The 27360-nt window shown below is 41.0% G+C and overlaps 1 protein-coding gene across 2 annotated transcripts in view; it reads left to right on the top strand.

The window, feature by feature from the left end:
• The window catches only part of MAGED1 (MAGE family member D1), an 81101-nt gene extending 58574 nt beyond the window's left edge, over window positions 1-22527 (top strand). Inside the window, exons 1-13 of one of the 2 annotated variants that reach the window (XM_066356806.1) lie at window positions 15557-15769; window positions 16263-16336; window positions 17188-17898; window positions 18591-19259; window positions 19389-19452; window positions 19678-19757; window positions 19928-20019; window positions 20237-20316; window positions 20408-20450; window positions 20702-20764; window positions 21404-21518; window positions 21727-22112; window positions 22322-22527. In XM_066356806.1, the coding sequence (XP_066212903.1) occupies window positions 16292-16336; window positions 17188-17898; window positions 18591-19259; window positions 19389-19452; window positions 19678-19757; window positions 19928-20019; window positions 20237-20316; window positions 20408-20450; window positions 20702-20764; window positions 21404-21518; window positions 21727-22104 (2340 nt within the window). In that variant the 5' untranslated portion in view covers window positions 15557-15769; window positions 16263-16291 and the 3' untranslated portion in view covers window positions 22105-22112; window positions 22322-22527. Of the gene's footprint in view, window positions 1-15556; window positions 15770-16262; window positions 16337-17187; window positions 17899-18590; window positions 19260-19388; window positions 19453-19677; window positions 19758-19927; window positions 20020-20236; window positions 20317-20407; window positions 20451-20701; window positions 20765-21403; window positions 21519-21726; window positions 22113-22321 lie in introns of those variants that run through there. The other variant, XM_066356807.1, reaches the window with a different exon arrangement.
• Window positions 22528-27360: the final 4833 nt, after the last annotated feature.

Here is a 27360-nt window from a genome sequence, read left to right as displayed (position 1 = left end):
CTGCTATAGTTGATGTTAATGATTTATGATTTTCAAATTAGGCAGTTTATAATTTTTTTGTGTCAAGAGAAAATCCTTTATTTTATCATGTTCCTAAGATGTTTCTTTCACTTATCATTCTCCTGTTTTTATTCCAACTTTCAATATCGAAAGAGTTAGTTGCAAAGCACTAATGTGGTTAAAGAGAATAATTTTCCAGCAATAGAAGATCTGCTACCTTGCAATATTTGGGGACTGAAAGCCAGCTGTGGTTTGAACACGTGACCAGATACGAAGTGCCTTAAACATCATTTCAGTTTTTTTCCCAATAATTTCCCAATTTTCCTTTAAGATATTACTTGCACCCCAAACCCCAATGCTTGGTCCAGAGGGACCACTTTACTCAACATGGTATTAATTTTCAAATTGCAGAATCTAAGAAATGTTTTTTCAAATCATTAAGGCATTTGCCTCTTACTCTCTCTATGTAAGATGATGGGTGCCATGATAAAATCAAAGGAATTGCTCAATCTTCCTATATCAGTTGCTTATAAAATTTTAATATTCAGTTAGCAATCCCTGAATGTACAAACAGATTTTTTAAGTTTTGTTTTGTGTGGTTAGAAAACATCTAAGAAGCTGTAAGTGATATCCTCCCTGCATTTGCTCAAACTAGTTTATCTGCCTGAAATTCCCTCCCTTCACTCCCATTGTTACATCCATCCTGTCCTCCTTTAATACTTCATAACACTGCTTAAATGTCCTACTTCCAGGAAAATTCTTCTTTTTATTAATGATGAAGTAGAGATGTGAACTCTAGGAGTTCCCCATGCCATTCCACTCCAGCCATCTCGGACCCCGTCCCCCTTTAACCTCCTCCACGTGGCAATTTCTGTACCTCTCAGCTCATTGTACACTGAGCCTTGAGTACTCTAGTTTACCTTGTTTTGTTTATTTTCAGCATGATGATCTATACTCTGTTCACCATTGCACTCTCCTCAGCACAGCCTCACACAGTGAAGACTGAAAAGGGTCCATGTGCATGGGTAGATGATGCATGCTTAAAGGCAGTTTATAAAATTTATATTGCTGCTGAACCTTGAGGACACATGGAGCTAAATTATATCCCAGGTGAATGAGAACATTCAGATATACCTCTGAATTTTCCAGTGCAAATGATCGGTATATGATTCCAGAAGCAAATGATATCTGATCAGGTATCTAGCAAACATCTTTAAACTACTTTGGAGGTGCTATTTGCAGATGTCCTCTTCTTGTCTCTTCTGCTAACCTTCTGCTTAGTAAGGAAATGTTAGTTAGTATGGTGAGGGGAGTAAGGAGTTAACAGGAAGAGGATTGTGCAGTATGAAGGTGTAACCTATTTAAGTTTATGCCAGAATCATTTCATGTAATCTTGAATGTCACTGTACCTGCTCTCATGATGCAAATTAGTATCAAAAACTAGTAAAGTTTCTTAAAATTGTGTGAGTGTGACTGTACTCAATTTTATTTACATTAGACTGAGATCCATTAGTCTTTGAATGAAGGTAATACACATGTTTTTTTGGTCATCATATCCCTAGCACTTATCACAATACGTAACACCTACTAGGCATACTTTAAAATTTATTTTTAAATTCTTATGCATATGGAAGTAAAGGACATAAAATAAAGTTAGATCCAGTTACAGAAAACATGGAAGAGGGTTTTAAAAATTCTGTAATGCTCATTTTGAAGCATTGTAATACTTTATATTTGAGTCTCAATGTGTAGTATCTACTATATGTAGAAGTTTCAAGAAGGACCCATTATTTTGTGTAATTATTCTATCCTTCACTTAGAAAGGGGTGTTATAATCTCATGTTATGATTTTGGTTTTATTATATGTTTTTGCCCATCTGTTATGATTTGTATATTATTTTTATCATGTAGTGAACGTTTTATCTAACATAATGTTTCCCCTCAAAATGCTATGTCTTAAATCAATGCCTCTTCCCTTGTTTATTAATTGTGTGCCATAACTTATTCTATCCTTTTTATTTTTATTTTTGCTACATGTGCATGTTTGCAAATTACATGTAGTTGTTTAATAATGGACAATGTATTGCATAAATGTCCTTTGATTAAAGCATCCCAAAATATCTTTAATTGCAGTTTTGATTTCCTCTTTGAAGGAAAGCTTAATTTATTTCCCTCCAATGTTGTTTCTGTTTTTATGTCATTCCCAAGTTTCTGCCCTGGATCATTTTCCTTCTGCCTGTCAGCTGGTGAATTGAAACTTTCACCAGCCCTCAGTAAAAAGAAAACCCTCACTCCCAGGTGTCAGTGGAAGCTGAAGGGGAATGTGGACTTCCACCCACATGTGATAAAACAGAGGTATAAATAGAATCTAGATCTCCATACTATCATATAATAAGCAAATATCCAAATTTAATTGAAAAACAATTATAATATCAAGAACTATGATAATCACAACTTGAAAGAGGAAAGATAGTGAACACACACCAACACCTAGATGACATAGATATTAAAATCATCTAACAAGGATTTTTAAACAACAATCATAAAAATGTTTTAATGAACAATTATGAGCATGTTTAGAATATATGAAAAAAAGAAAGCAGAAAGTCTTAGCAAAGAGATAGAAAAATCTGCAAAAAATAGAAGACATAAAGGAGAATTAAAAAGAAATTTAAAGGACTTAAATAGCTAATAAATGAACTTTAAAAAGCATCTCAGTAGATGAGCTCAGCAGCTGAATGAGTGACAGAAGAATAAATTAGTGAATTTAAGATAGAACAATGGAAAATTATTCAATCTAACCAAAAGAAAAATATAGGCTGACAAAGAAAAATAAACAGTGTCAGGAACTATTATTAAAGATTTAATATAAGGCTCTACACAGTCATAGAAGAGAGAAAAAAGAAAGACTGAAAAAGAGGCTGAAAATTCCCAAATTGGAAAAAAAGTTACCTATTTCCCCATGTATAAGACGCTCCCATGTATAAGATGCACCTTAATTTGGGGGCCCAAAATTTGAAAACAATGTATTATATTACATAAAGTGGTTGGAGCAGTGATGCCAAGCATCCAGGTATGACAGCAAGTTTTGTTTTTTGCTCTGCAGCAGTCTTCTTTGTGTTTTTTGTTATGTGTGCCCTGAACTGATCAAGCAAATAGGCCAGATTTGTATAACAGCCCACCTGATCTCCTTCTCCAAACTTTCTCAAACCAGATCTTTATCCCATCCTGATCCATCAAACCCTTGTCATGAATGTGGAAAATCACTCTTCAAGGAACGTCTTCTTTTGGTATTGTTTTGTGTTTGAAAATCAGCGTAGGAGGCAGCTTGGTTCTGTCGGCACAATAAGCTAAAACAACTGTATAATGGCTCTTTTCATGTCCACTTGTCTTCACAGTTACAGTTTTCACCCCCTTCTTATCAACAGTTCTGTTACTTGAAACATCAAATTGAAGGGGGACTTTGTCCATATTTGCAATCTGTCCCAACTCAAATTGATGTGTCTTCCAACATTGAATGACAAAACAATGAAATTCAAGGACCTTCTGCTCATAACTTTCAGGCATCTTTTGGGCAAGTCTGGTGCGTGTATGCCTGCTTAGTCCATTCTGTTTCATGAACCTGAAGCACCAATTGTGTCCTCCTTTGAAATCAGTAACTTCTTTTTCATCAGCAATTCTTCTTGCCTCATGCTGAACCATCTTTGTGGACAGAGGAATTCCAATTGCCCTTTGCTCTTCAATCCAAATCTTCAATTCCCTCTCTAAAGCCATTTTGTTGACTTGCCTCTCCTGGCTGTCTTTTATTGTGGCATTTTCAGTAGGGTTTCTTTTCCCTGTAGCCAGTCTTTGATTGATTTATCAGTTGGAGGGGGGCCAAACTTATGTTCAGCAGCAGGATTTCCATTCACTTTTGAAAACTGGATCACTTTTAACTTGAATGCAGCAGTGTACGAAAATCTTAGCCATTTCTGGGCAGGACGTGGCAAAACGTAACCTATACCGGTAACAAGTGCAAAACAATGAGCACAAAGACAACAAGCGTGAAAAAACAGGAAATTCAAGTAATAAAATCTACAACAGCCTGACTAGGCAGTGGTGCAGTGGACAGAGCACCAGACTGGAATGTGGAGAACCCAGGTTCGAAACCCCAAGATCGCCGACTTGAGCGCACGCTCACCACCTTGTGCACAGGGTCACTGGCTTGAGCATGGGATCAAAGACATGACCGCATGGTCACTGGCTTGAGCCCAAAGGTCTCTGGCTCGAGCCCAAGGTCTCTGGCTTGAGAAAGTGGTCACTCACTCTGCTGTAGCACTCCATTCAATGCACATATGAGAAATCAATTAATGAACAACTAAGGAGTCACAACAAAGAATTGATGCTTTGCATTTCTATCCCTCCCTTCCTGTTTGTCAGTCCCTATCTGTCCCTCTCTCTGTCTCTGTCACACACTAAACACTATAACAATGAGCATAAAAACAAGCATGAAAAAGCGAGAAATGCAAGTTAAAAAATCTACAACCATTGTGTAAGACACAGCCAGTTTTTATTTTTTTATTTATTTTTATTTATTTATTTTTTTAATATTTTATTTATTGATTTTTTTTTAGAGAGAGAGGAGTGAGAGAGAGAGAGAGAGAGAGAGAGAGAAGGGGGAGGAGCAGGAAGCATCAACTCCCATATGTGCCTTGACCAGGCAAGCCCAAGGTTTCGAACCTGCGACCTCAGTGTTCCAGGTCGACGCTTTATCCCACTGCGCCACCACAGGTCAGGCAACAGCCAGTTTTTAGACCAAATTTTTTGGAAAAGAGTACATCTTATACATGGGGAAATACAGTAAATCTATAGATTCAAGAAGCTTCTAGTGCTTAATTTCATAAATTCAAGAGCAAACTTTAAACAAGATATAGTCAAGGAAATTTATACCAAGACATCATTTTCAATCTTCTGAAAGTTAAAGACAAAAATAAAAAATCTTGAGAGCCACTAGAGAGAGAAATGACATGTTACCTATAGAACACCAAACAAATGACAGATTTCTCATTTTCAAGTGCTGCGAGAAAAGAACTGTCAAACTGAAATTATACACCTAGTGAAAACATTCTTCAGTAATGATGAGGGAATCAAGAGATTTTCAGAAGGAAAACTAAAAGAATATGTCACAAGCCCATCTATCCTAACAGAATTGCTAAAAGAAGTTCACGAAAAGAAAGGAAATGACACAAGAAAGAATCTTGGACCATCAGCAAGGAAAAAAGAACAACAAAATGAGTAAAATATAGGTGAACATAATAGACTTTCTTTTTCCTATTGAATTCTTTACATCATGTTTGATGATTGAACCAATAATTATAACACTATCTGTAGTTCCCAATGTATGTAGAGGCAATACTTAAGACAATTATATATAATAGTAAAAAACATGTAAGCAGAGTTAAGGATTTTCTATACTTCACTGAACTGGTAAAACATTGACACTAATGGACTGTCATACATTACATATTATACTGTGATACCTATAGCAAACACTACAAATATTTATGCATAGTTATATACTCAAAAACATTATAGGCAAATCAAAAGAAAATTTATCTTAGTTCATCTGAGCTGCTATAACAAAATATCACAGACAATGTAGCTTGTTAACACCAGAAATTTATTTCTTGTAGTTCTGGAGGCTGTAAAGTCCAAGGTCAAAGCACAACTGTGGTCACATGTAGTGAAGGTCCTCTTCCAGGCCCATAGTTGTACCTTCTTGCTATGTCCTCACATGGTGGAAGGAGATAGAGATCTCTCTGAAGCTTCTTTTATAAGGCACTAGTTCCATTCATGAGGTTCCACCTTCATGAACTAAGCACTTCCAAAAGTACTACCTCCTAATGCTCTCATCTTTGGGGATTAGGATTTATTATTATTATTATTATTCATTTTAGAGAGGAGAGAGAATGGGGGGAGGAGCAGGAAGCATCAACTCCCACATGCGTCTTGGCCAGCCAAGCCCAGGGTTTCAAATCAGCAGCTTCAGCATTCTAAGTCAACACTTTATTCACTTCACCACCACAGGTCAGGTGGGGTATTATGAATTTTGGAAAGACACAAACATTCAGAATATAACAGAATTCTTAAAAAAAAAAAAAGGTTAACCAACTTACAGGAAGAGAAAGAAAGAAAGAAAAAAAGGAAGGAAGGAAGGAAGGAAGGGAGGGAGGGAGGGAGGGAGGGAGGGAGGGAGGGAGGGAAGGAAGGAAGGAGAAAGAAAGAAGAAATAAAACAGAGAAGTGAAAAATAGAGAAAAAATAAAAGGCAGAACTAAGCCCTAATAGATAACAGTAATACACCAACTAAAAGACAGAGATTGGCAGAGTAAACAAACATTACCCAATTATATGCTGTCTATAAGAAATTCAGTTCAAATATAATGATAAAAGTAGGTTGAGAATAAAAGGATGTTACTGTATGTACCATGCAAATATTAAAATAAAGCAGGAGTGGTGATTGTAATAATAATGTAGACTTCAAAGCAAAGATATTTACCATAGATAGAGAAGGACACTACATAATGATGAAAATATCAATTTAACAAGAGTACATAGCAATCCCAATTGTGTCAACAGCAGAGGTGCAAAATATCCAAAAGAAAAACTAATAAAATTGACAGTAAAAGTAGAGAAATTTACATTTATATAGTTGGAGATTTAAGCATCCATCTCTCAATAATGGATAGAACAACTACAGAGAAAATCAGCAAAATTATAAGATAACTCAACATCAACCAACAAGATCTAATTGATATTTATAGAATGCTCCACCCAACAACACCATATACACAAAACTGATAAAGAAGTCAAAGAAGATCAAAATAGAGACACACTATTTTCATGAATTAGAACAATCAATATAGAAAGATATTAATTCTCCCTAAATTGACATACAGGCTGAATGCAACTGCTATCAAAATCCCTGGAAGATGTTTTATAGATATAGATTATTCTAAAATGTGTAGAAAAACAAAAGAACTAGAATAATGTTTAAAATAATCTTGAAAAGAAAGAATAAATTTCTACCCACTTTATTTTATTTCCTTTTTTAAAAATTGCATTTAGAAAATTAAACAATGGGGTGACATTGATAAATAAGAATATATAGGTTTCAGGTAAATATTTCTCTAGCACTTGAACTGTTGATTATGTTATGTATTCATCACCCAAAGTCAAATTATTTTCCATCACCTTATATTAGTCCCTCTTTACTCCCTTCCCCCCACTCACCTCCCCCACATACCCCTCCCTCTAGTAACCGCTTCACTTTTACCTAAATCCATGAGTCTCAGTTTTATATCTCACCTGTGTGGGAAATCATATAGTTCTTAGCTTTTTCTGCCTTACTTATTTTACTCAGTATAATGTTCTCAAGGTCCATCCATGTTATTGTAAATGGCAATAGCTTATCATTTCTTATGCCTGAGTTGTATTCCATTGTATATATGTACCACATTTTCTTTATCCAGCCCTCTATCAAAGGACACTTTGGTTGTTTCCATGTCTTGGAAACAGTGACTAATGCGACAATGAACATGGGGATGCATGTGTCTTTACTTACCAATATTTTTTAGTTCTCTGGGTATATACCCAGTAGAAGGATTGCTGGGTCATATAGTAGTTTTATTCTTTTTTCTTTGAGTAACCACCACACTTTTCTTGCATAATGATTGTACTAGTTTGCATTCCCATCAGCAGTGAATGAGGGTTTCTTTTTCTCCACAGCCTGTGCAACACTTGTTACTATCTGTCTTGTTAATAATAGCCAATCTTAACAGGTGTGAGGTGGAATTTCATTGTACTTTTTGATTTGCATTTCTCTTATAGCTAGTGAAGATGAGCATCTTTTCATATATCTGTTGGTCATGTGTATGTCTTCTTGGGAGAAGTGTTTGTTCATATCTTCTCCATATTTTAATTGGATTGCTTGCTTGTTTGTTGCTGAGTTTTGTGAATTCTATTTTGAATATTAAGCCCTCATTGGAGCTGTTGTTTGCAAATATCATCTCCCATTTAGTTGGCTGTCTATTTGTCTTGTTTACAGTTTCTTTTGCTGTGCAGAAGCTTTTTAGTTTGATGTAGTCCCATGAATTTATTTTTGCCTTTACTTCCCTTGCCTTTGGGATCAAATTCACAAATCATTCTCTATGGCCAAGGTCCATGAGTTCAATACCTATGTTTTCTTCTATGTAATTTATTGTTTCAGATCTTATATTTAGGTTTTTTTGCTTCATTTTGAATATATTTTTGTGCAGGGGGACAAACTGTAATAAAGTTTCATTCTTTTATTGTGGCTTTCCAATTTTCTCAGCACTATTTATTAAAGAGGCTTTCTTTACTCCATTGTGGTTTTTTGGCTTTCTTTGTCGAAGCCGATTTGTCCATATATATGTGGTTTTAATCTGGGTTCCTGATTCTGTTCCATTGGTCTAAATTCTACCCAACTTCAAAACTATTATATAGTTACAATAATCATGACTGTGTTACATTGCTCGATGAATAGACACATACGTCAATGGAATAGAAGATAGAAGTCAGAAACAGACCTCACAAAGTTACTGTCAAATGATTTATCACAAAGGTGCAAAAATAATTCCATGGAAGGGTTGTCTTTTAAACAAATTGTGCAAGAATGATTGACTATTCATAGTACTGCTTTTACCCTTCTCCAAATGAACCTCAACCTAAACCTCACATCTCATTCAAAATTTAAATCCAAATGGATAATAGACTTCTATATAAAAGTTAAGATCATAAAACTTTTAGAATAAAACATTGCATAAACTCTTTAGGTCTTAGGTCTTGTTGAACAGTTCTTAGAAATGACACAAAAAACAGTCTTTAAAAAGAAAAAATAATAATAAGTTGGACTTTCTCAAAATTTTGCTTTATGACTCTGTTAAGAGGATGTAAAGACAAGCTACAAAAAGAGAGAAAATATTTGCAAGCCATATATCTGAAAAAGGACTCATACATAAAATATATGACCTCAAGATTTAAAACTAAAAAAAAAAAAAAGAAAAAAATCAAATTAGACAGTGGACTAAAGACAAAGAGGAATTTCACTAAAGAGCATGTATGGATGGCAAATAAGCACATGTAAAAATGTTCAACATTAGCTATTAGGTAAATGCAAATTAGAGCCACAATGGGTTTATCACTGCACATTTATCAAAATGGCTAAAAATACAGACAACAGTTTGCTGGCATGGATTTCGAGACAAGATCATTCACACAGTGCTGGGGGAATGTAAAGTTATACAACCACTCTGAAAATCTTTGGCAAATTCTTATAAAACTAACATGCTCTTGCTTTACAACCCAGAGTATTGAAATCTTGGGCATTTATCCCAGAGAAATGAGATCTTATGCTCACAGAAAAAAACGTAAACAAACATTTATAACAACTTTATTCATAATAGCCCCAAACTAGAAATCACCCAGATGTCCTTCAGTGTGTGAATCATTAAACCATCAGTGGCGCATCTGTACCATGGAATAGTATTCAGCAATGAAAAAGAACAGATGTTGATACACAAATCAACTTGGCTGTATCTCACAGGCATTATACTGAGTAAAAAAGATCAGCCTTGCCTGACCAGGCGGTGGCACAGGCGGACTGGGACGTGGAGGACCTAGATTCGAAATCCCAAAGTCAGTGGCTTGAGCGTGGACTCATCTGGTTTAAACAAGGCTCACCAGTGTGAACCCAAAGTCGCTGGCTTGAGCAAGGAAGGGGTCACTCGCTCTGCTGTAGCCCCTGGGTCCAGGCACATATGAGAAAGCAATCAATGAGCATCTAAGGTGCCACAATGAAGAACTGATGCTTCTCATCTCTCTCCCTTCCTGTCTAACCCTCTCTCCGTCTCTCTCTGTCTCAGTCACACACACAAAAAAAATCAGCCTCAAATGTGACATATTGCGTGATTCCAATTTTAAAAGCTTCTTGAACTGTTAAAATTATAGAGATGGAGAACACAATAATTCAAATTTTAGGATTAGGGATAGGGATGCCCCGGGTAAAATATAGTGAAGAGGAAAGAGATGAGTGTGAGTATAAAGGGGTAGTACAGGAAAATCTTTGTGGTGGTGCAATATTTCTATATCTTGATTACTATGATGATTACCCATAGAAACCTCCATATGTGATAAAGTGACACTAAACTATACATGCATATCATACCACTGTCAATTTCCTGGTCTTAATATACTGTTATAGTTATATAGATGTACCCATTGGGAGAAGTGGCTGAAAGTTATATAAGACCACTCTGTACTATGATGGCAGTGTCTTGTGTATCGATAATTATTTAAAAATAAAACCTTTCTTAAAATTGTTTAAAGTAGTAAAATTCATAAACTAATTTGCTAAGAGCAGCTAGCCCAGCTGTCTTTCAAAATTCATGACATAAGTAATAGCTGGTTGGATCCCATTATTGCCACCACTGAAAAGTGGACAGTGGATGCTGCCCATGGCCCTACTGCCAATGATTCTCCTAGATCAGGGGTCCCCAAACTTTTTACACAAGGGGCCAGTTCACTGTCCCTCAGACCGTTGGAGGGCCGGACTATAAAAAAAAACTATGAACAAATTCCTATGCACACTGCACATATCTTATTTTAAAGTAAAAAAACAAAACGGGAACAAATACAATATTTAAAATAAAGAACAAGTAAATTTAAATCAACAAACTGACCAATATTTCAATGGGAACTATGTTCCTCTCACTGACCACCAATGAAAGAGGTGCCCTTCCAGAAGTGCGGCGGAGGCCGGATAAATGGCCTCAGGGGGCTGCATGTGACCCGCGGGCCGTAGTTTGGGGACCCCTGTCCTAGATGCTGGATTTTCTAGTGGCTGCTCCTCCTACCACCACAGATATAGCACTGAATTCCACCTTTGCATCGTTAAATTACTCTTTTCTGACCATGTGTTAGGTTATATTTGTGACTGTTTGTGCAGTAAAAGATGACTCAGCAGGTCTGGGGTGTTCAAATACTGTGTATCCCACAAAAATATTTACACATTCTAAAGAAAAACCTGGCTCTTGAAAAAGTCCTTGGAGATAACCTCTAAGCCTTTGGACTATCCTATCCGATTAGAGTATCTTCGTTCACCTGAGGCTTTAGGCCACACTAGATAACTTATGTTAACAGTGAGATCTATAGTAGGGCCTTGGACCTTGCAATACTAGTTTGACCTCTGCATAGATTGGAGACTGAGTAACTAACGTCAGCCATGCAAGTGTTCCATGCCTACGTGACTGATCTCTCGTAAAATCTTGGCACTAAGGCCCAGGTGAGCATCCCTGGTTGTCACGTATCTTCCTGAAAGAATTAAACACTGGCCATACAACTCTACTGAGAGAGGACAACTGGAAGCTCATGCCTGGTCTTGCCCTGAACTCTGCCCTAAGTGCCTTTGCTGATCTAAATCAGCATCTCTTCACTGTAATAAACCTTAGACATGAGTGAAAACCATTTTCTCAGTTCTATGAGTCCTAGCAATCATTGAACTCAGAGGTGGTCTTCAAGACATTGCAGTTCTAGTATTGATATATCCTAGACCACGTTCTCTTAGCTGCAGAGGGAATGTGAAAATGTGAGTATCTGACCTTTGTGGCTTTTGAAGTTGGAGTACACAGAATATACCACTTTACTAAAATGTAGGGAAAAAATTGAAATACATCTAGTCCTATGGGTTTTTCAATAACCATCTATAGGACTATATGAAAAAGTCCTAAAAATCAGTAAGACAAGGACATAAGAAAAATAGGTAAAAGACTTACACAGGCAATTTACAAAAGAAATTTCATAGGTCCATTAATATAAGAATATGTCTTTCACTACTTACTTATCACAAATGTAAATTAAAACCACAAATAATACCAGCAAAACACATAAAAAGTTGGCAAAGATATTGGAGACATTCGAATACGAAGCATTGTAGAGTATGTCGATCTTACTCCCAGGCGTCTGGTGCCATAGGAATAAAAAACATTAAGCATCAAAATATAAGGATCTATGTACAAGTATTTTATCACAATATTGTTTATATGTGCCAAAAAAAATACTCCTGAAAGTAAAGCAAATGGTTTTCAGTGGGGAAATGGTTGTCTACAGTGTGATACACCCTTATCATGAGATATTATCCAGTAGTGTAAAAGAATGAATTACACTTGGGTAGCATTAACTAACATAAAACAGATGCATTGAAATAGCCTGACCAGGTGGTGGCGCAGTGGATATAGCGTCAAACTGGGATGTGGAGGACCCAAATTCGAAACCCCAGTGGCGCCAGATTGAACACAGGCTCATCTCCTTTGAACAAGGCTCACAGCTTAAGCCCAAGGTCGCTGTCTTGAGCAGGCAGGGGTCACTCAGTCTGCTGTAGCTCCCTGGTCAAGGCACATATGAGAAAGCAATCAATGAAAAACTAAGGTGCCGCAATGAAGAACTGAAGCTTCTCATCTCTCTCCCTTCCTGTCTCTTTGTTCCTATCTGTCCCTCTCTCTGTCTCTATCTCTGTCTTTGTCACAACAACAACAAAAAAACTCACATATAACCTTTCTTTCTCAAACCTTTCACCGTTTTCACCCAGGTCCCCAAACCCTCGTCCATCTGAAAATGCACACAGTCTTAACTTCTTAAAATCATGACTTTTTGAACATGGAAGGATATAAAAATGGTTGTTAAAAATGGATGTCTGGCACATGAGGGTAGAGATGAAAGAAAGGAATGGGAGGTAATAGCAAAAGTGCTATTCACATATTTATGGCATGTATAATGTAATCAATGCCATGTAAGTAAGAATATATACAAGATGGGACAAAAGTAGGTTTAGAGTTGTGGGTATGCAAAACACAGAGTTCGTTCCTATATTATTTCTTAATCATTGCATATTTTCATGCAAACAACTGTAAACATACTTTTGCCCCACACTGTATGCACAAAGCGTTATTTTAAATGGTAGCTTCAACATTTTAATAGCAGTTATCACAAGGTGGTGAGATTTAGAGTGATGTTCACTTAATTTCTAAAATATTTTGATACTGTTTGAATTTTCAATTATTCATATGCATTGTATGTATAACGAGTAAAAGTAAGTGAATTCATCTCAGGGAAGAAAATATGCCTCTCGGTTTTCTTACTTGAGCAACAGGGTGGATGGTGGGTTCATTCATTTATTAAACAAGTATTTTTTGAACACATAAATTATGGCATGCATCATTCTAGGTCCTCCAGATACAGCAATAAATAAAACAAACAAAATTCCATCTCCTCAAAAGGTTTTTATTCTAAAGGGGAGAGAAAGACATGACTAAAGGAGACACACACAATGTTGGTGAAGACAAGGATATGTACAAAGGAATCAGTTCGTAACCTGTTAATTCTGAAAATACTACCTGAAATTCACATAATGTTATTAACCAAGGTTACCCCAATCGATTTATTTTAAAAAGAAAATACAAAGACACATTCAATTAGAGAAATGAGGTTGGCATTTGGATTCTGGATCCAGAATTCATAGGCCAAATCCAGACTTCAGATACAGATATGGAAGCAGATAGCGTATAAAATGGTCTTTCTGACCTCCTTTCCTCAGTCTGCTCACGTCCCACTGCAGACACTTTACAGAGAAAGTGCTGAGAAATAACAGGCAGCTGACCGGGGACGTTGCTATGCAACAGATGAGGAAGATGCATTCGCAGGCAGAACTGATGTTGGCTCTTGGGGGCCAAATGCTGTGGTCCTTCCTGGCATTAACTTCCATTCATATGTGGACTCCTGGCAGGAGCTGATGCAAGAACAAATGTGAAATGTGCAGAGGTCTGCCTTGGATTTTTGAAAAGTATCAGCTCAATTTGGGTCATCTCACATCTCTGTATCATTTTCTTCCTTTATCTCTCCAGTTATTCTGAAAGAACAGTAGCATGTGTATCCTTGTCCTTGTCTTTATCCTTGTCGTTGTCCTTGTCCTTGGTAAGACCCCAGTAACATGCTCCTCGCACTTCTCAGTTCGCATATTGGGAATCCAGGCTCAGAGAAGTGGAGTGCCTGAGTGGGCTCATGCAGCTGGCAACAGACTGGCCTGGCCCTTTACCCCAGGAATGGAGGCCCGTCCTTGGAAGGAACCAGGGCAAACATTTACTCTAAAGCAGGGTTTGCAGTAGCTCAGACACACAAGTGCCTGATTGTTTCGGCCACTCCAATGGGCACCAGGAAGACCTCAGGGGCAGTGTGGTTGTACCATTCAAGAAAAGGCTGGACTATGGGAGTAGGTAGTCGACCCTAAGGAGCAATAATAGTCCCACCCCTTACCTCACACACTAGCCCCATACTTTTTCAGTAGTGCTGTCAGTTCTATCCCTCCCCTCATTGTCCCTCCTGTCAGGTTGCTTGTATCTCCACTGCCTGGCCTAACATCACTTAAGTCACTATTAAAGAGGTCTTTGTATGGGGTTTCTAATTGCAACAAGCACTAGGTTCCTGCTAAACTTACATACTTTAGGGCCCAGAAAAAGGAATGGCCAGAGAGAATACACTATTGGAGGTAGAAAAGTCTGCTGTAGGATGGACTCATGTAGAATAGGCAGGGATGGGGTTTGGGATCCTCTACCTGTGTCCTCTCGCGTGCATAACCTTAGGTCTCAGAGAACACAAACCTTTCTTGTTCGGGGCAGATATAGTGTATTGACAGGTAGAGAAAGTGGTGGTGACGCTGCTGTTGCTGAAACTGAAGAGAGGAGGGTGCCTCAGTCGTCAAGGCAATGCTAGTGGAACGTGGGTTTTGGAGTCAGGAAACCCAGACCCACATATCGCATGTGATCTTTACTATTTCATGTATGCAGCGTGTTTGTGTGTCTGATCTGTAAAATGGGAACCTTCGCCCCAAGACAGTTGTGAGAGGAAAATAAGCCCCAGTTACAGATTGTACTGTGATGTAGAAGTTGTGTCCTTCACACACAAAATGAAGAAGTCCGTGCCTGGGGCTGAACAAAGGTCAGGAAAGAAGCTACTTGTTCATTGATTCTGGGAGCTGTTAAGAGGGGGCGGGGGTGAATCATATAGAATCACGTGGGAAGCACAGACTTTTTCTACCTCCAACAGTGTATCCTCTCCGGACATTTCTTTTTCTGGGCCCTAAAACCTAGCACTTGTTGCAATTAGAGACCCCACACAGAGACCTCCGTAATAGTGACTTAAGGTACTAAGGCAAGGGAGTGGAAATGCATGCGACCTGAATGGAGGGGCCATGAGAGGGGAGAGATGGAACGGAGACGCATTGCGGAAAAGGTAGGGGGCTGGTGTATGAGATAAGGGGTGTGACTTGAAGGCGCAGTGCTACTGTTTTGGGGAGGGGATATAGAGGACGGGGAGGGATCGTTGTATACTGTAGACCTGGTTGGTGGTGGGGTGGTGTGCTGGCAAAAGGGCGGGACTACCTCCCGTTGCACATGCGCATCACGGCGTTCAGAATGAGGCTTTTGTTGGGAAAGCTGACAGGACTCTTATTTGTTCGATCTGCTTTTGCGCATGCGCAAAAACTTGTGAGGCGGTGGGTGGTATATTAGGCGTAGAGGCGGGGTCGTTCTAGCTGCCGCGCTGGCATTTTCTCCTGGACAAGGAGAGAGTGCAATTGCTGAGAGCCGAGCACTGCAATCCAGATCTTCTGAGACGTGAAGAAGGGAGGCAACGAAGGGGTTGGGGTTGGGGCCTGAGGCAAGGTGAGATTAGCCCCCAGACGGGGCATTTGCCCCCTGGTGCGGGCCCCCCTATTTTTCATACTGATCCCTTTATCCTGGATTCTGATTCCCTTTCCTCTCCCCAAACCCTGTTTCACACCCCTCACCTGATCCTCCCGTATTCAGAACCCCTGTTCTCTCTCTGAACCCTTCCCATCGTTCAAAATCTCCACAGATTTCTGGTAGGATTTCTTCTCATTCGAAACCTCCATTCAGTTTCCCAGATGCGGCTCCCAAATCCAATCTTTGCTTTCCGAACCCCGGTTTGAAGCTTCTCGGAATTCAGATTCTCTCTCTATCTCCCTCTGGACATTCTGTCACTTTTCCTATATCGATCCCGCCCGTTCCCTTGACATTCGGCACTTCATCCGTCCCCACAATCAAACCCCAAACACTCCGCCCCAAAATTTGGTTCTTTGTATTTACCCTCCGTAGTATAACGTCCGGCTCCTCCCACCCCCCCACACCCCCCTAGGCTCCGCTCTTGCCAGAGGGACAGGAGCAATGGCTCAGAAAATGGACTGTGGTGCAGGCCTCCAAGGCTTCCAGGTGAGATTTATACCCCCACCCCAACCCCACCCCCGTTTCCCCAGCGGACAGATCCCCAACCCCGGGCCCCTTAGGACGCCCAAACGCCTAGGTTCGATTTGCCTTCTTGATGCCAAGACTCCATCGTCTTTCAAATTCCCAGGGTTTATCGAGGGGGGAGGGGCGTCCCTTTTCAGCCATCAGTCCCTGCTCAGAGAAAGGGGAGACCCTGTTAGTAGTCAGGGCAATCTGCCCAGAGAATGCGGGCTGGATAAGGAACCATTTTTTCCCATAGTCCTGACGTTTGTAGAACAGTCTGCGCCCCCTCCCCCAGCCACCCCACCTCCACTCTCCCACTCTCCCTTTCTCCCTCTCTCTCTCTCCCCCTCAGCTTCTCTCTCTCCCTTTCTCTCTCCCCCACTGCTTCTCTCTCTCCCTCTCTCCTTCTCTCACTCCCCTTCTTCTTCTCTCTTCTCTCTCCCTCTGTCCCTCTCTCTGCTCCCTCTCTCCTGCATTCCCCACTCCTTACGATCTCCCCGCCTCCTTATTCTCCTCAATTCCTCAGTCCGGAGCTTTTAAAGCACACACTGCCCTGCGCTAACCTAACTGCTTGATCACCCCTCCATTCCACCTCTACCCCTCTCTTCTTCCCACCCCACCCCTCTTTCCCTACCCCACTTATCCTCTACCAGACATTTTGTTTCCACTGTGCATGCCTCCCCAACAGTCGACCTCGACCTCAGCCCTCCTTTTTTACACAAGCTGCTTGCCTGCACCTCCCCTGCATGCTCCCTCTACCCTGCGATGCTCCCCCTATCCCTCTGCTCGCTTTGGAGGCCCAGGGACTTGAATTTTTCCCCCTGTATTTGCAGGCTGAGGCCTCCGTAGAAGATAGCACCTTGCTTATGCAGACCCTGATGGAGGCCATCCAGATCTCAGAGGCTCCACCTACCAACCAGGCTCCTGCAGCTGCCTGTGGGCAGAATTCTAGTCCCCAGAGTTCACAGCCCCCAACAGCCAGGGAGACTGCTGATAATCAGGTTTCATCAGCTGCAGCTAGGCCTAAAACAGCCTTTAAGGCCCAGAATTCCACTGCAAAAGGCCCAAATGGTGCCTATGATTTCTCTCAGGCTCTTAATGCCAAGGAGACGCCACCTAAGGCAGCATTTGTGACCCAGAATGCCACCTCAAATTGCCCAAATGCTGCCTATGATTTTTCCCAGGCAGCAACCAATGAGTTAACTGCCAACAATTCTGAAATGGCCTTTAAAGCCCAGAATGCCACTGCTAAGGTGGGCCCAAATACCACTTACAATTTCTCTCAGTCTCTCAATGCCAGTGAGATGTCAAACACTCAGCCTAAAACAGCGTTCAAGGATTGGAATGATACCACTAAGGCCCCAACAGCAGATACCCAGACCCAGAATGTTAACCAAACCAAGATGGCCACTACCCAGGCTGACATAGAGGTCGACCCAGGTATCTCTGAATCTGATGGTGCAGCTGCACAGACATCAGCAGATGGTTCCCAGGCTCAGAATCTGGAGTCCAGGACTATAATTCGGGGCAAGAGGACCCGCAAGGTGAGATCCCTGGTAGCTCCAATTTGCTTTGGGTTATCTCTCTAATGGTTCTTCTCTAAGGTTGCTATTTGTTTTTAAAATAGCATAGAGGAAAAAGATATAGAGATTTCTATATCTACATAGTTATATCTATATCTGCCTTTATTCAGCTATATTATACAAGAAGATAAAGTGAATGTGGTAATTCCTGCCCTCTAAATGTCCACAGACTGATGGAGAGATGAGACGTAATATATACAACCTGTATGTAATTTAATTTACATTGTGATAGTAGCCACCGTGTGTTAGGTCTTGAGCTAGGCACATTCACACTGATTATCTAACTCATTAAATCTTCAAAGTACCTAATATGAGTTAGAGATCATAGTCTCAGTTTAACAGAGAAGGAAACTAAGTCCCAGAGAGGTGAAGTGACTTGAGTGATTTGTCCGGGGTGGTGGAGGCAGAGCCAGTGGTGGACATAGGAAAAAGAGCAGCTTCAGGCCCCACCCTTGGGTTGATCCTGGCCTGGTTCAGAGATGAAACTCCTGCCTAGAAGAGAATGAAACACAAGCCCAGGACTCAGGGTGACCACTGGCTAGTGGGTCAGGCTGTCACTAAAGGTGAGGGTTTTAGGGGGCCTTCCTGGAATAGATAGGACGAAGACACAGAAACAACTGCTAACCCTGGACTTCCTTTCTCTGATGATACAGATTAATAACTTGAATGTGGAAGAGAACAGCAGTGGGGATCAGAGGCGGGCTCCACCGCCTGCAGGGACCTGGAGGTCTGCACCAGTTCCAGTTACCATTCAGAACCCACTTGGTGCACCCCCCACTGTGCTCTGGCAGACCCCATTGGCCTGGCAGAACCCATCAGGCTGGCAAAACCAAGCAGCGAGGCAGACCCCAGCAGCACGTCAGAGCCCCCCAGCTAGGCAGACCCCACCAGCCTGGCAAAACCCAGTTGCTTGGCAGAACCCAGTGATCTGGCCAAACCCAGTGATCTGGCAGAATCCAGTGATCTGGCCAAATCCCATTGTCTGGCCTGGTCCAGTTGTCTGGCCAAACCCATTGGCCTGGCAGAATCCACCTGGATGGCAGACCCCACCTGGGTGGCAGACCCCACCTGGATGGCAGGGTCCTCCAGATTGGCAAGGCCCCCCTGACTGGCCACTACCACCCGACTGGCCACTGCCACCCGATTGGCCACTTCCCTCTGACTGGCCGCTCCCACCTGACTGGATCCCCACTGATTGGCCAGTTCCACCTGACTGGCAGAACCTTCGACCCTCACCAAACCTGCGCCCCTCTCCCAACTCACGTGCCTCACAAAACATGGGTGCCTCCCAACCACGAGATGTGGCCCTTCTTCAGGAAAGAGTAAGCACTGTAACTCCCCAGTCACATCTCCCTTGTCTCGCTCTTTTCTTTGTCATCCTCCCACCTATAACTCAACCAAGTTTTCTGTAAATATCTTATAACTGAAAAGATTTCCTTCTCCCCTCCCAGGCAAACAAGTTGGTCAAGTACCTGATGCTTAAAGATTACACAAAGGTGCCCATCAAGCGCTCAGGTAGGCATCCAGTGCCCTCCTGGGGCTCTGCCCTTCCTCTCACCCCATGATCTGTGTGTATCTCTTACATCTAAATCCCCTCCCTTTCAGTCCCCTCCTTCCATGGCTGATTCTTCTGTTTTCGCCCTTGTGGACCCTGTCTATGTTCTCTTCAGTGGAACTGACAATGGGGCTGCAGCTCTGTGGCCCCTACTCAGCCCAGGTTTTCCCTCCTCTCTCCTACAGAAATGCTGAGGGATATCATCCGTGAATTCACTGATGTTTATCCAGAAATCATTGAACGTGCATGCTTTGTCCTGGAGAAGGTGAGAAGGCAGCTCCTAAGGGACAGGAATGATGGCTAAAGTCTTTATTTCAAAGATTCAAGGAATTCCTACTGAGAGTTTAGGGCAAATCTTATAGGAAGATGAGCAACTGAATATGTGTAACTTTGCTAGACTTTGTAATTTCATAGTCTGTTTTCCTTTATCTGTAGAAATTTGGGATTCAACTGAAGGAAATTGACAAGGAAGAACATCTATATATTCTCATCAGTACCCCCGAGTCCCTGGCCGGCATACTGGGAACGTAAGATGGGAAAGGAGGGGGAATGTTGCCTTTCACAGTGGTGCTTTTTTTTTTTCTGAGGGTAGGTCAGAGTCCAAAATTCAGGGTCACATAACAGGTCATGGGTAAAGCTGGAGTATAATTATCCCATAGTTGGGGAATCCTGGAGAAGGTAGATGCTTCCTGGAGTGTCTCATGCAAATGACTGCTGAAAGCATCTTCTTTTGTACTCCTTTAGGACCAAAGACACACCCAAGCTGGGTCTCCTCTTAGTGATTTTGGGTGTCATCTTCATGAACGGCAACCGTGCCAGTGAAGGTGAGTGGCTGGAGCTGCAACTAGGGGTTGGCTACAGCCTAATTTCCATGCTCATTTTCCATCCCTTGTCTCCCCTTGCCTCCCATTGCAGCTGTCCTCTGGGAGGCACTACGCAAGATGGGACTGCGTCCTGGGTATGATTGGGCTCTCTCATCTCTTTCCTGTTGATACCATCCTTTGGCAACAGAGGATGGTCCCAGGATTGCATCAGCTTGGTGGTCTAGGGGGTTTGGGGAGGTACAGAGCCCAAGAATGTGACCTGAGTAGATGGAGCAGTAGTCAATTCTCTGCCTCTTTTCTCATCTCTGATCTCTGTGCTGGAAAGCTTTTTTTTGAGGGGGCAATGTTATAGTCTCTGATTATAGGTTTCTTTTTTTACTCTCAGGGTGAGACATCCCCTCCTTGGAGACCTGAGGAAACTTCTCACTTATGAATTTGTAAAGCAAAAGTAAGTAGTGCCTAAGGGGTTTTGTCTGGCACTAATGAGTTCTGTGTTCTTGTCAGCCTCAGAAGGTTCTTCCCATGCTCATTTTTTACACTTAACTATGTGCATCTATCTATCTATCTATCTATCTATCTATCTATCTATCTATCTATCTATCTATTGAAACATGTATGCACTCAGAAGTATTTATTGAGTATATTCCTTGCAGTTGAATTTTCTATAGTACAGTAATCTTGCAAGTGAAGCTTGTCCACCATTCGCACAGTAGACAGCTCCAAGATTGGGCCTGGTTGAGACTTCTGCACTATAGTGTAATCATTGCAATGGTCTTTTCTGTGGTTCACTGACAAGAGTACAAGAACCTGGTGCCAGAGCTCTAACAGAGGGGGTGAGATTAAGTATTGTCCTTTCCATGACCCTCCGCAGGCCTCCCTTGCATCTCTAGATGACAGCTCAGTGTAGAAGCACTAACACAAATTTGAAGGCCTGAGTATTAGGGGATAAATACTCTAATCGTGCTTAGGAGTGAGTCTTGGGGGAGTTGCGACCTGAAATCTGGCATTTCACAGTCTAGGGCTATTATGCATTAATGGACTACTATTCTACCTTTATAGAAACAAAGACCTTTTTGCTCTCTCTGAGGTACCTGGACTATAGACGAGTGCCCAACAGCAACCCTCCTGAGTATGAGTTCCTCTGGGGCCTTCGTTCCTACCATGAGACTAGCAAGATGAAAGTGCTGAGATTCATTGCAGAGGTAATAGAGGAACTGCTCAAGACTTGATAGATCATGGAGTAAGGTTTGACTGGTTGGGAATAAGATCTTAGGTACTGCACACGGTAGGTGCTGGTGGTATTCTTGTTAAGCAAAAACTAGCACAAAGTAAGGCACTAAATATAAGTGCTTCATAAATATTAACTAATACCATTATGGGTTTTGTTTTATTTTCTATTTTTCATCTCAGGTTCAGAAGCGAGACCCTCGTGACTGGACTGCACAGTTCATGGAGGCCGCAGATGAGGCTTTGGATGCTCTGGATGCTGCTGCTGCTGAGGCCGAGGCTCGGGCTGAGGCGAGAACCCGCATGGGGATTGGAGAAGAGGCCGTATCTGGGCCCTGGAGCTGGGATGACATTGAATTTGAGCTGCTGACCTGGGATGAAGAAGGAGAGTTTGGAGATCCTTGGTCCAGAATCCCATTTACTTTCTGGGCCAGATACCACCAGAATGCCCGTTCCAGATTTCCTCAGACCTTCACTGGCCCCATTATTGGCCCTGGTGGTACAGCCAGTGCCAACTTTGCTGCCAACTTTGGTGCCATTGGTTTCTTCTGGGTTGAGTGAGATGTTGGGTAGGTACATCACTTTAGATTGTCGTCTAGAGTACAGTCATTGGGAAATGTAAGGTCTATGAGAATGTATTTATGTGCAAAGCTGGGAGTTATAAACCCATGGTGGGGAGATGCAAGACGTATGGGGAAGCATTGTTTGGTATTTATATTCCTTACTATTTGATTTATGTCATTGACTTTTAATTTTTTTCTCTTTCTTGTGTTCACAGATATTGCTGATCAGTTGCAATAGTCTTTCCCCTGAGTGAGGCTGAAGCCTCAGATTCCTTCTAAACAGCTATCTAGAGAGCCACATCCTGTTGATTGAAAGTGGCATGCGAGATAAATTTATTTACTGTTCCTTGTCTATTGTTTTTCCCCCTTGTGTGCTGTCAAGTTTTGGTATCAGAAATAAACATTGAAACTGCAAAGTAAATTAGATGTGCTTCTCTTTTTTTCTTTTGTTTGGGGAAGAAAGGAACCTTTGCTGCTTAGAAAACAAGAATCACAAAAGTAAGACAAAGGTCCGTGCAGACCTAGGCAACCTTTTGGCTGTGATTGTTATCAGGACCTGGCTTGAGCTGCTAAGGTCTGCTCTCCTAGAGCAAAGAGCTCTCCTAGGCCATAACTTCCTCAGAGGCTTGGTGGTACTAAGCCAGAGGGCGAGGGAAGAATCAGGAGTTCTGGGATAGAATAAAGCAAGAGCAAAGTCAATTTAGCCTCCTGGGAAAGACTCAGTAGTGGGGAGGGACAGTGTCCAGGGCTTCCTCAAGTTATCCAGTGAAGTGCATATTCTGAGAGAAGAAAGCCCAGGATTAATAGGAAAGAGAGCAATATGAAGCCCCAACCCCTGCCCTGTCTGTGTCTTCACTACCAGGCCCCCCTCCTTCAGTCAGGCTTGGATTCTGACCCTTTTCTCAGGCAATTCTGGAGGAATCTCTGCCTGAGGCCTTTTTGTCAGGGGTTGCTCTAGCCCTGTGTCTCTGGTGCCTCCATGTCTGAGCTGTGGTTCCAGCATTTCTGGGTGCTGATTATTCTACTTGGTGTGAAACACCCAAGGTCTGTGGGACTGGGGTGGCCTTTCAGTGGGTGAGGGTGCTTTCACCATGTGCCCGCTTAGGCCACAGAGCCCTCACCTACCTCAGGCTTCTCCCGATGTGTGTTTACAGCCTCCACATTCAGGTAAATGGACTCCACTTTGCAGCCTCAAAACAAACAAACAAAAAACTCCACAATCGTCCATATACCAACCCCCAAGGAAAGCACAAGTCCTCCCTGAGGTGTCATTCCTACCAGCCCCACCAACACCCACACCTTCATCTTCATGCTGTGTGCAGTTGTGACTCTCTGAAGGGAGGGGAATTTAGACCAGCTCTGTGGTGTGTGGGGAAGACACCAGGCCTAAGAGGCAACCAGTGGGATGTCTTCCCAGCTCTTCCCCAATAGACTCAGTGTTCACCGAGCCTCAACTGTCAATAGGAAGAAGAAAGGAGATGATCTCTGGGGCCTCCCTCAACCCTTGTGATCTCTGAGATAGCAACCTAATCTATATAGTAATGATGGAGCTCCAGGCATCCTCTAGCTGGTGTCGGGTGTCAGGTGGTGAAGTGGTGGAAGAGTCCTGGGGCCACTGCCTTAGGACCATCAATCCCAGGTAAAGTTTACTTAGAAGACAATGGTCATGGCAACATCCCAGGTATGGAATGTCACAAGGAAGTTTTGGGGAACCTGAAGAAGGAGGAGGATGGATCATTAGGGCCTAGAGCTGGCAGAGGAGGCCCAATACCTATGGGAACCTCCTTAGCTTCATCTCTGGATTGCACTCAGCTCTGGGCTTCAGTACACCAACAGCCCTGTTCACAATCCAGAAGAGATTTGAGTTTGTCTCTTCCCTGCTCATATAATTCTAGTACAAGTTAGACAGTTGGGAAAATCCGAAGAAGGTCTTTAAATTAGTTAATAGTATTATATCAGTGTTCGTAGTCTGATTTTGATTATTGTACTGTTTTCTGTGAGATAATGTCTTTGTAACTTATTCTCAAAATACTTTATTCTAAATTTTTTAACATTTTGTTATTTTCGCTATTATTATTTTTCAACATCAACAAGGTGAGAAAGAAGAAAGTTTTGCTTTCAAAGGCCTGTTAACTTTTTTTCCTGTTTTTTAAGTTAATTTTTTAATTGAAGTTTAGTTGGCATTCAATACTACATTAGTTTCTGTGTACAACATAATGATTCAATATATGTATTCTTTATGATGGGATCACCAGAGTAAACCTCGTAACCATGCCATCAAGCAAAGTTATCACAATAACATTGAGTATTTTCTCTATGCTGTAGATGACATCCCCATGACTTACTGCTTTTATAACTGGAGGTTCGTACCACTTACTCCCCTTTACCTTTTTTACCCATCTCCAACTCTCTCCCTTCTGGCAATCATCAGTTTGTTCTTTGTATCTACGAATTTATTTCTGGTTTGTTTGTCTTAGATTCCACACATAAGTGAAATCATATGTTATTTGTCTTTTTGTCTGACTTAATTTCACGTAGCAGAATACCCTCTAAGCCTTTTCATGTTGTGCTCTCAAAATATTTTTAAAATTGTGTGTGTGTGTTAGGAGAGAGAACGGGAGAGAGAAACTTTTTTTGGAACTGTATTTAAAATATTTTGTAAGTCTTCAATTTTATAAGAATAAAAAGTCAAAAACAAAAATTATTTTTAACAAATAGTCACTAAAGTTCACTCATCCAACATCTACACACACTTGCAGCCTTTGGAAAAAAGACACTGTGTAACATGATATAGTTATTCTTCATACATACAAAAGTGCATTCGCTCTTCTCCAGAGAGAAAAATCCTAAGGTCTCATAATTTGTTTTATCTAGATCCAAGTCCAGGAATAATGGTTATCCTAATTAGCAGGGATTTTGAATGAACACATTTGGGAAAACAGACACAAAACACATTTAGGGACATTGTATATGGACTTCCTAGAACTGGTCAGGAGCATGAGACTATTAATATTATATGTGAACGCTCACCAATAGGCTCTCAGTAATAAACTGGGTGATATGACCCACTCACATCAGTAAAGGTCAGTAAGCTTCTTTTCTCAGCTACTCCTATGTTTACTCAATGGGAACCTGTACAAAGTGGTTAGGGTGGCATGAACAGAGGCTATGTATGGCCTTGGCAACGTGGTTTCCTTTTACGAAGGCTGATGTGACTACCTCCACTGCTGTAGTCCCAACTTGCCAACACTGTACTGAGTTCCTGATAGGTTCCAGTCTCACAGAATTCACTGGTCTTATCATGTATTCCATCACTCAGAAAAAAGTTGCCCTTAAACACTGAAATAATAACTGTACTGAAGAAGACAGTTGTGCCACCAGTTGAAAAATAGCACCTTATGTGTGAAAGGACCTGCCCTACAATATATGATACTTGTTTTAAACTAGCCACCAATATATTTGATTCCATATAATCAACAAACAGAATTCCTAGGTCTAAGAACAGAAGATTAGAAGTTGTTCCTAAAGACCTATTTACAAAATGTTTGTTTCTGTTCCCTGCAACTTTGGGCTAGACTGGTCTAGAACTTTTAGTACTTAAAGAAGATGTGTTTTTATCAGGTTACTCAACAATGATTTCATTGATTTGGAAGTTGAGATGGCCACCTGGCGATTTTAGAATCCTAATAACAATGGACAAGTAGGCAAAAATGAGGCTTTTGTACATGCCAAGATGATTGATTTCAATTTTTAAGGTGAAGTTGGGTTGCTCCTACACATAATGAGAGCAGAACGGATTGTGTCTGGAGACTAAGACACCTTCTAGGATGCTTTATCATACCTCAAAGTGGTAAAAATTACTAGATAACTACACCTACTCCATATAGGTAAGGCTACCAATTAGTTGGACTCCACATAAATAAAAGTTTGAATCATTCCATTCCATACAGAATTCATCTAAGATGCTGACTGTAAGAAAGGAAAAATGACCTGAAGAATGAGGCAAGGAAGTTTATATCAACTCTGACTTTGTGACCATTTTTAGAAATGAAGAATGCAGTAGTTACTCATATTTTATTCTCTGCAACAATATGCATATATTTATATATTTTAATGTGCCCCTTTTCCATTTCTTTTACTTACTATTCTATATACGGTGAATTGGTGGCAGTTGAAGTTTTAAATTATATAACTCATTCCAGAGTATTGATACAGCATTTGTACTGAATCAGAGGAAAAATTGATGCCATCTGAAGACCCTGAATCTGGATATTATGAGTGTTAAAACTTTAGGTTTCCCTTTGAGGATGAGAAAATACATTTTTGCATGAATAAAGAATAATTGCATATTGTCATTTTTTCCAAAGTATGGAATGGCAAAACATATGTGTAGATATTGGACAAATGGACTCTAGTGAATATTGCCTTGTTGGTATTCACTCATATTTCCTAATGGAACTCAATTCCCTCTTAGAATAATAGTTTCTCTCTTTTTGTAGTAGATAAAATTCTAGTAGGCAGAATTCTAGAGTGGCCTATGAGATCTTCACCCTTGGTAAATATAGACCTTCTTACAATTGTTCAATAAAACAATAATCTAGATACTACTGTGATTTTCCACATGTCATTAAGGTCCCAAATTAGTTGAACTCAAAACAGGGAGATCATCCTGGTTGATCCAATCAAGTGAGACCTTAGAAGAGAAATGCACTCTTCTTGGAAAGAGATATTTGAAGAGTGATAGGGATTTGATGCATGGAAATTCTCCATTCCTGGATTTAAAGATGAAGGGGGATATATGGCAAAGAATATGAGTGGCGTCTATGAACTAAGTAAGACTTTCATCAAAGAAATGATCACCTGAGACAACAGGTCCTAAGACAGGCATTCTGCTAACAATCTGAATGATCAGGGAAGTGGAGTCTTTCCCCACAGGCTCCAGAAAGGAATGTGACCTTGATAAAACCTTAATTTCAGGCTTGCTCAAACAAAGAACGCAGGCAAGTCATGCCTGGACTTTTGGCCTACAATTACTGAGGTAATTGATGTTGTCTCAGGCACTCAACTTGTGGTCATTTGTTGTGCATTAATATAAAACTAATACAAAGCCTTTGTGAGATGATATATCCAGGTACTTTCCTACTCTTATTAAAATAAAGTAAGCCAGATTCTTCTCCCTGTCCCGATATTGCCAAAGGGCAGGCCTGCAACCCATTCTTCCTCAATCATTTGCTCTTTTGCTAAACATTGAAAC

Source organism: Saccopteryx leptura, chromosome X, assembly GCF_036850995.1.
Source record: "Saccopteryx leptura isolate mSacLep1 chromosome X, mSacLep1_pri_phased_curated, whole genome shotgun sequence".
NCBI lineage: Eukaryota > Metazoa > Chordata > Mammalia > Chiroptera > Emballonuridae > Saccopteryx > Saccopteryx leptura.
This window is presented reverse-complemented; position numbering and strand designations above follow the sequence as displayed.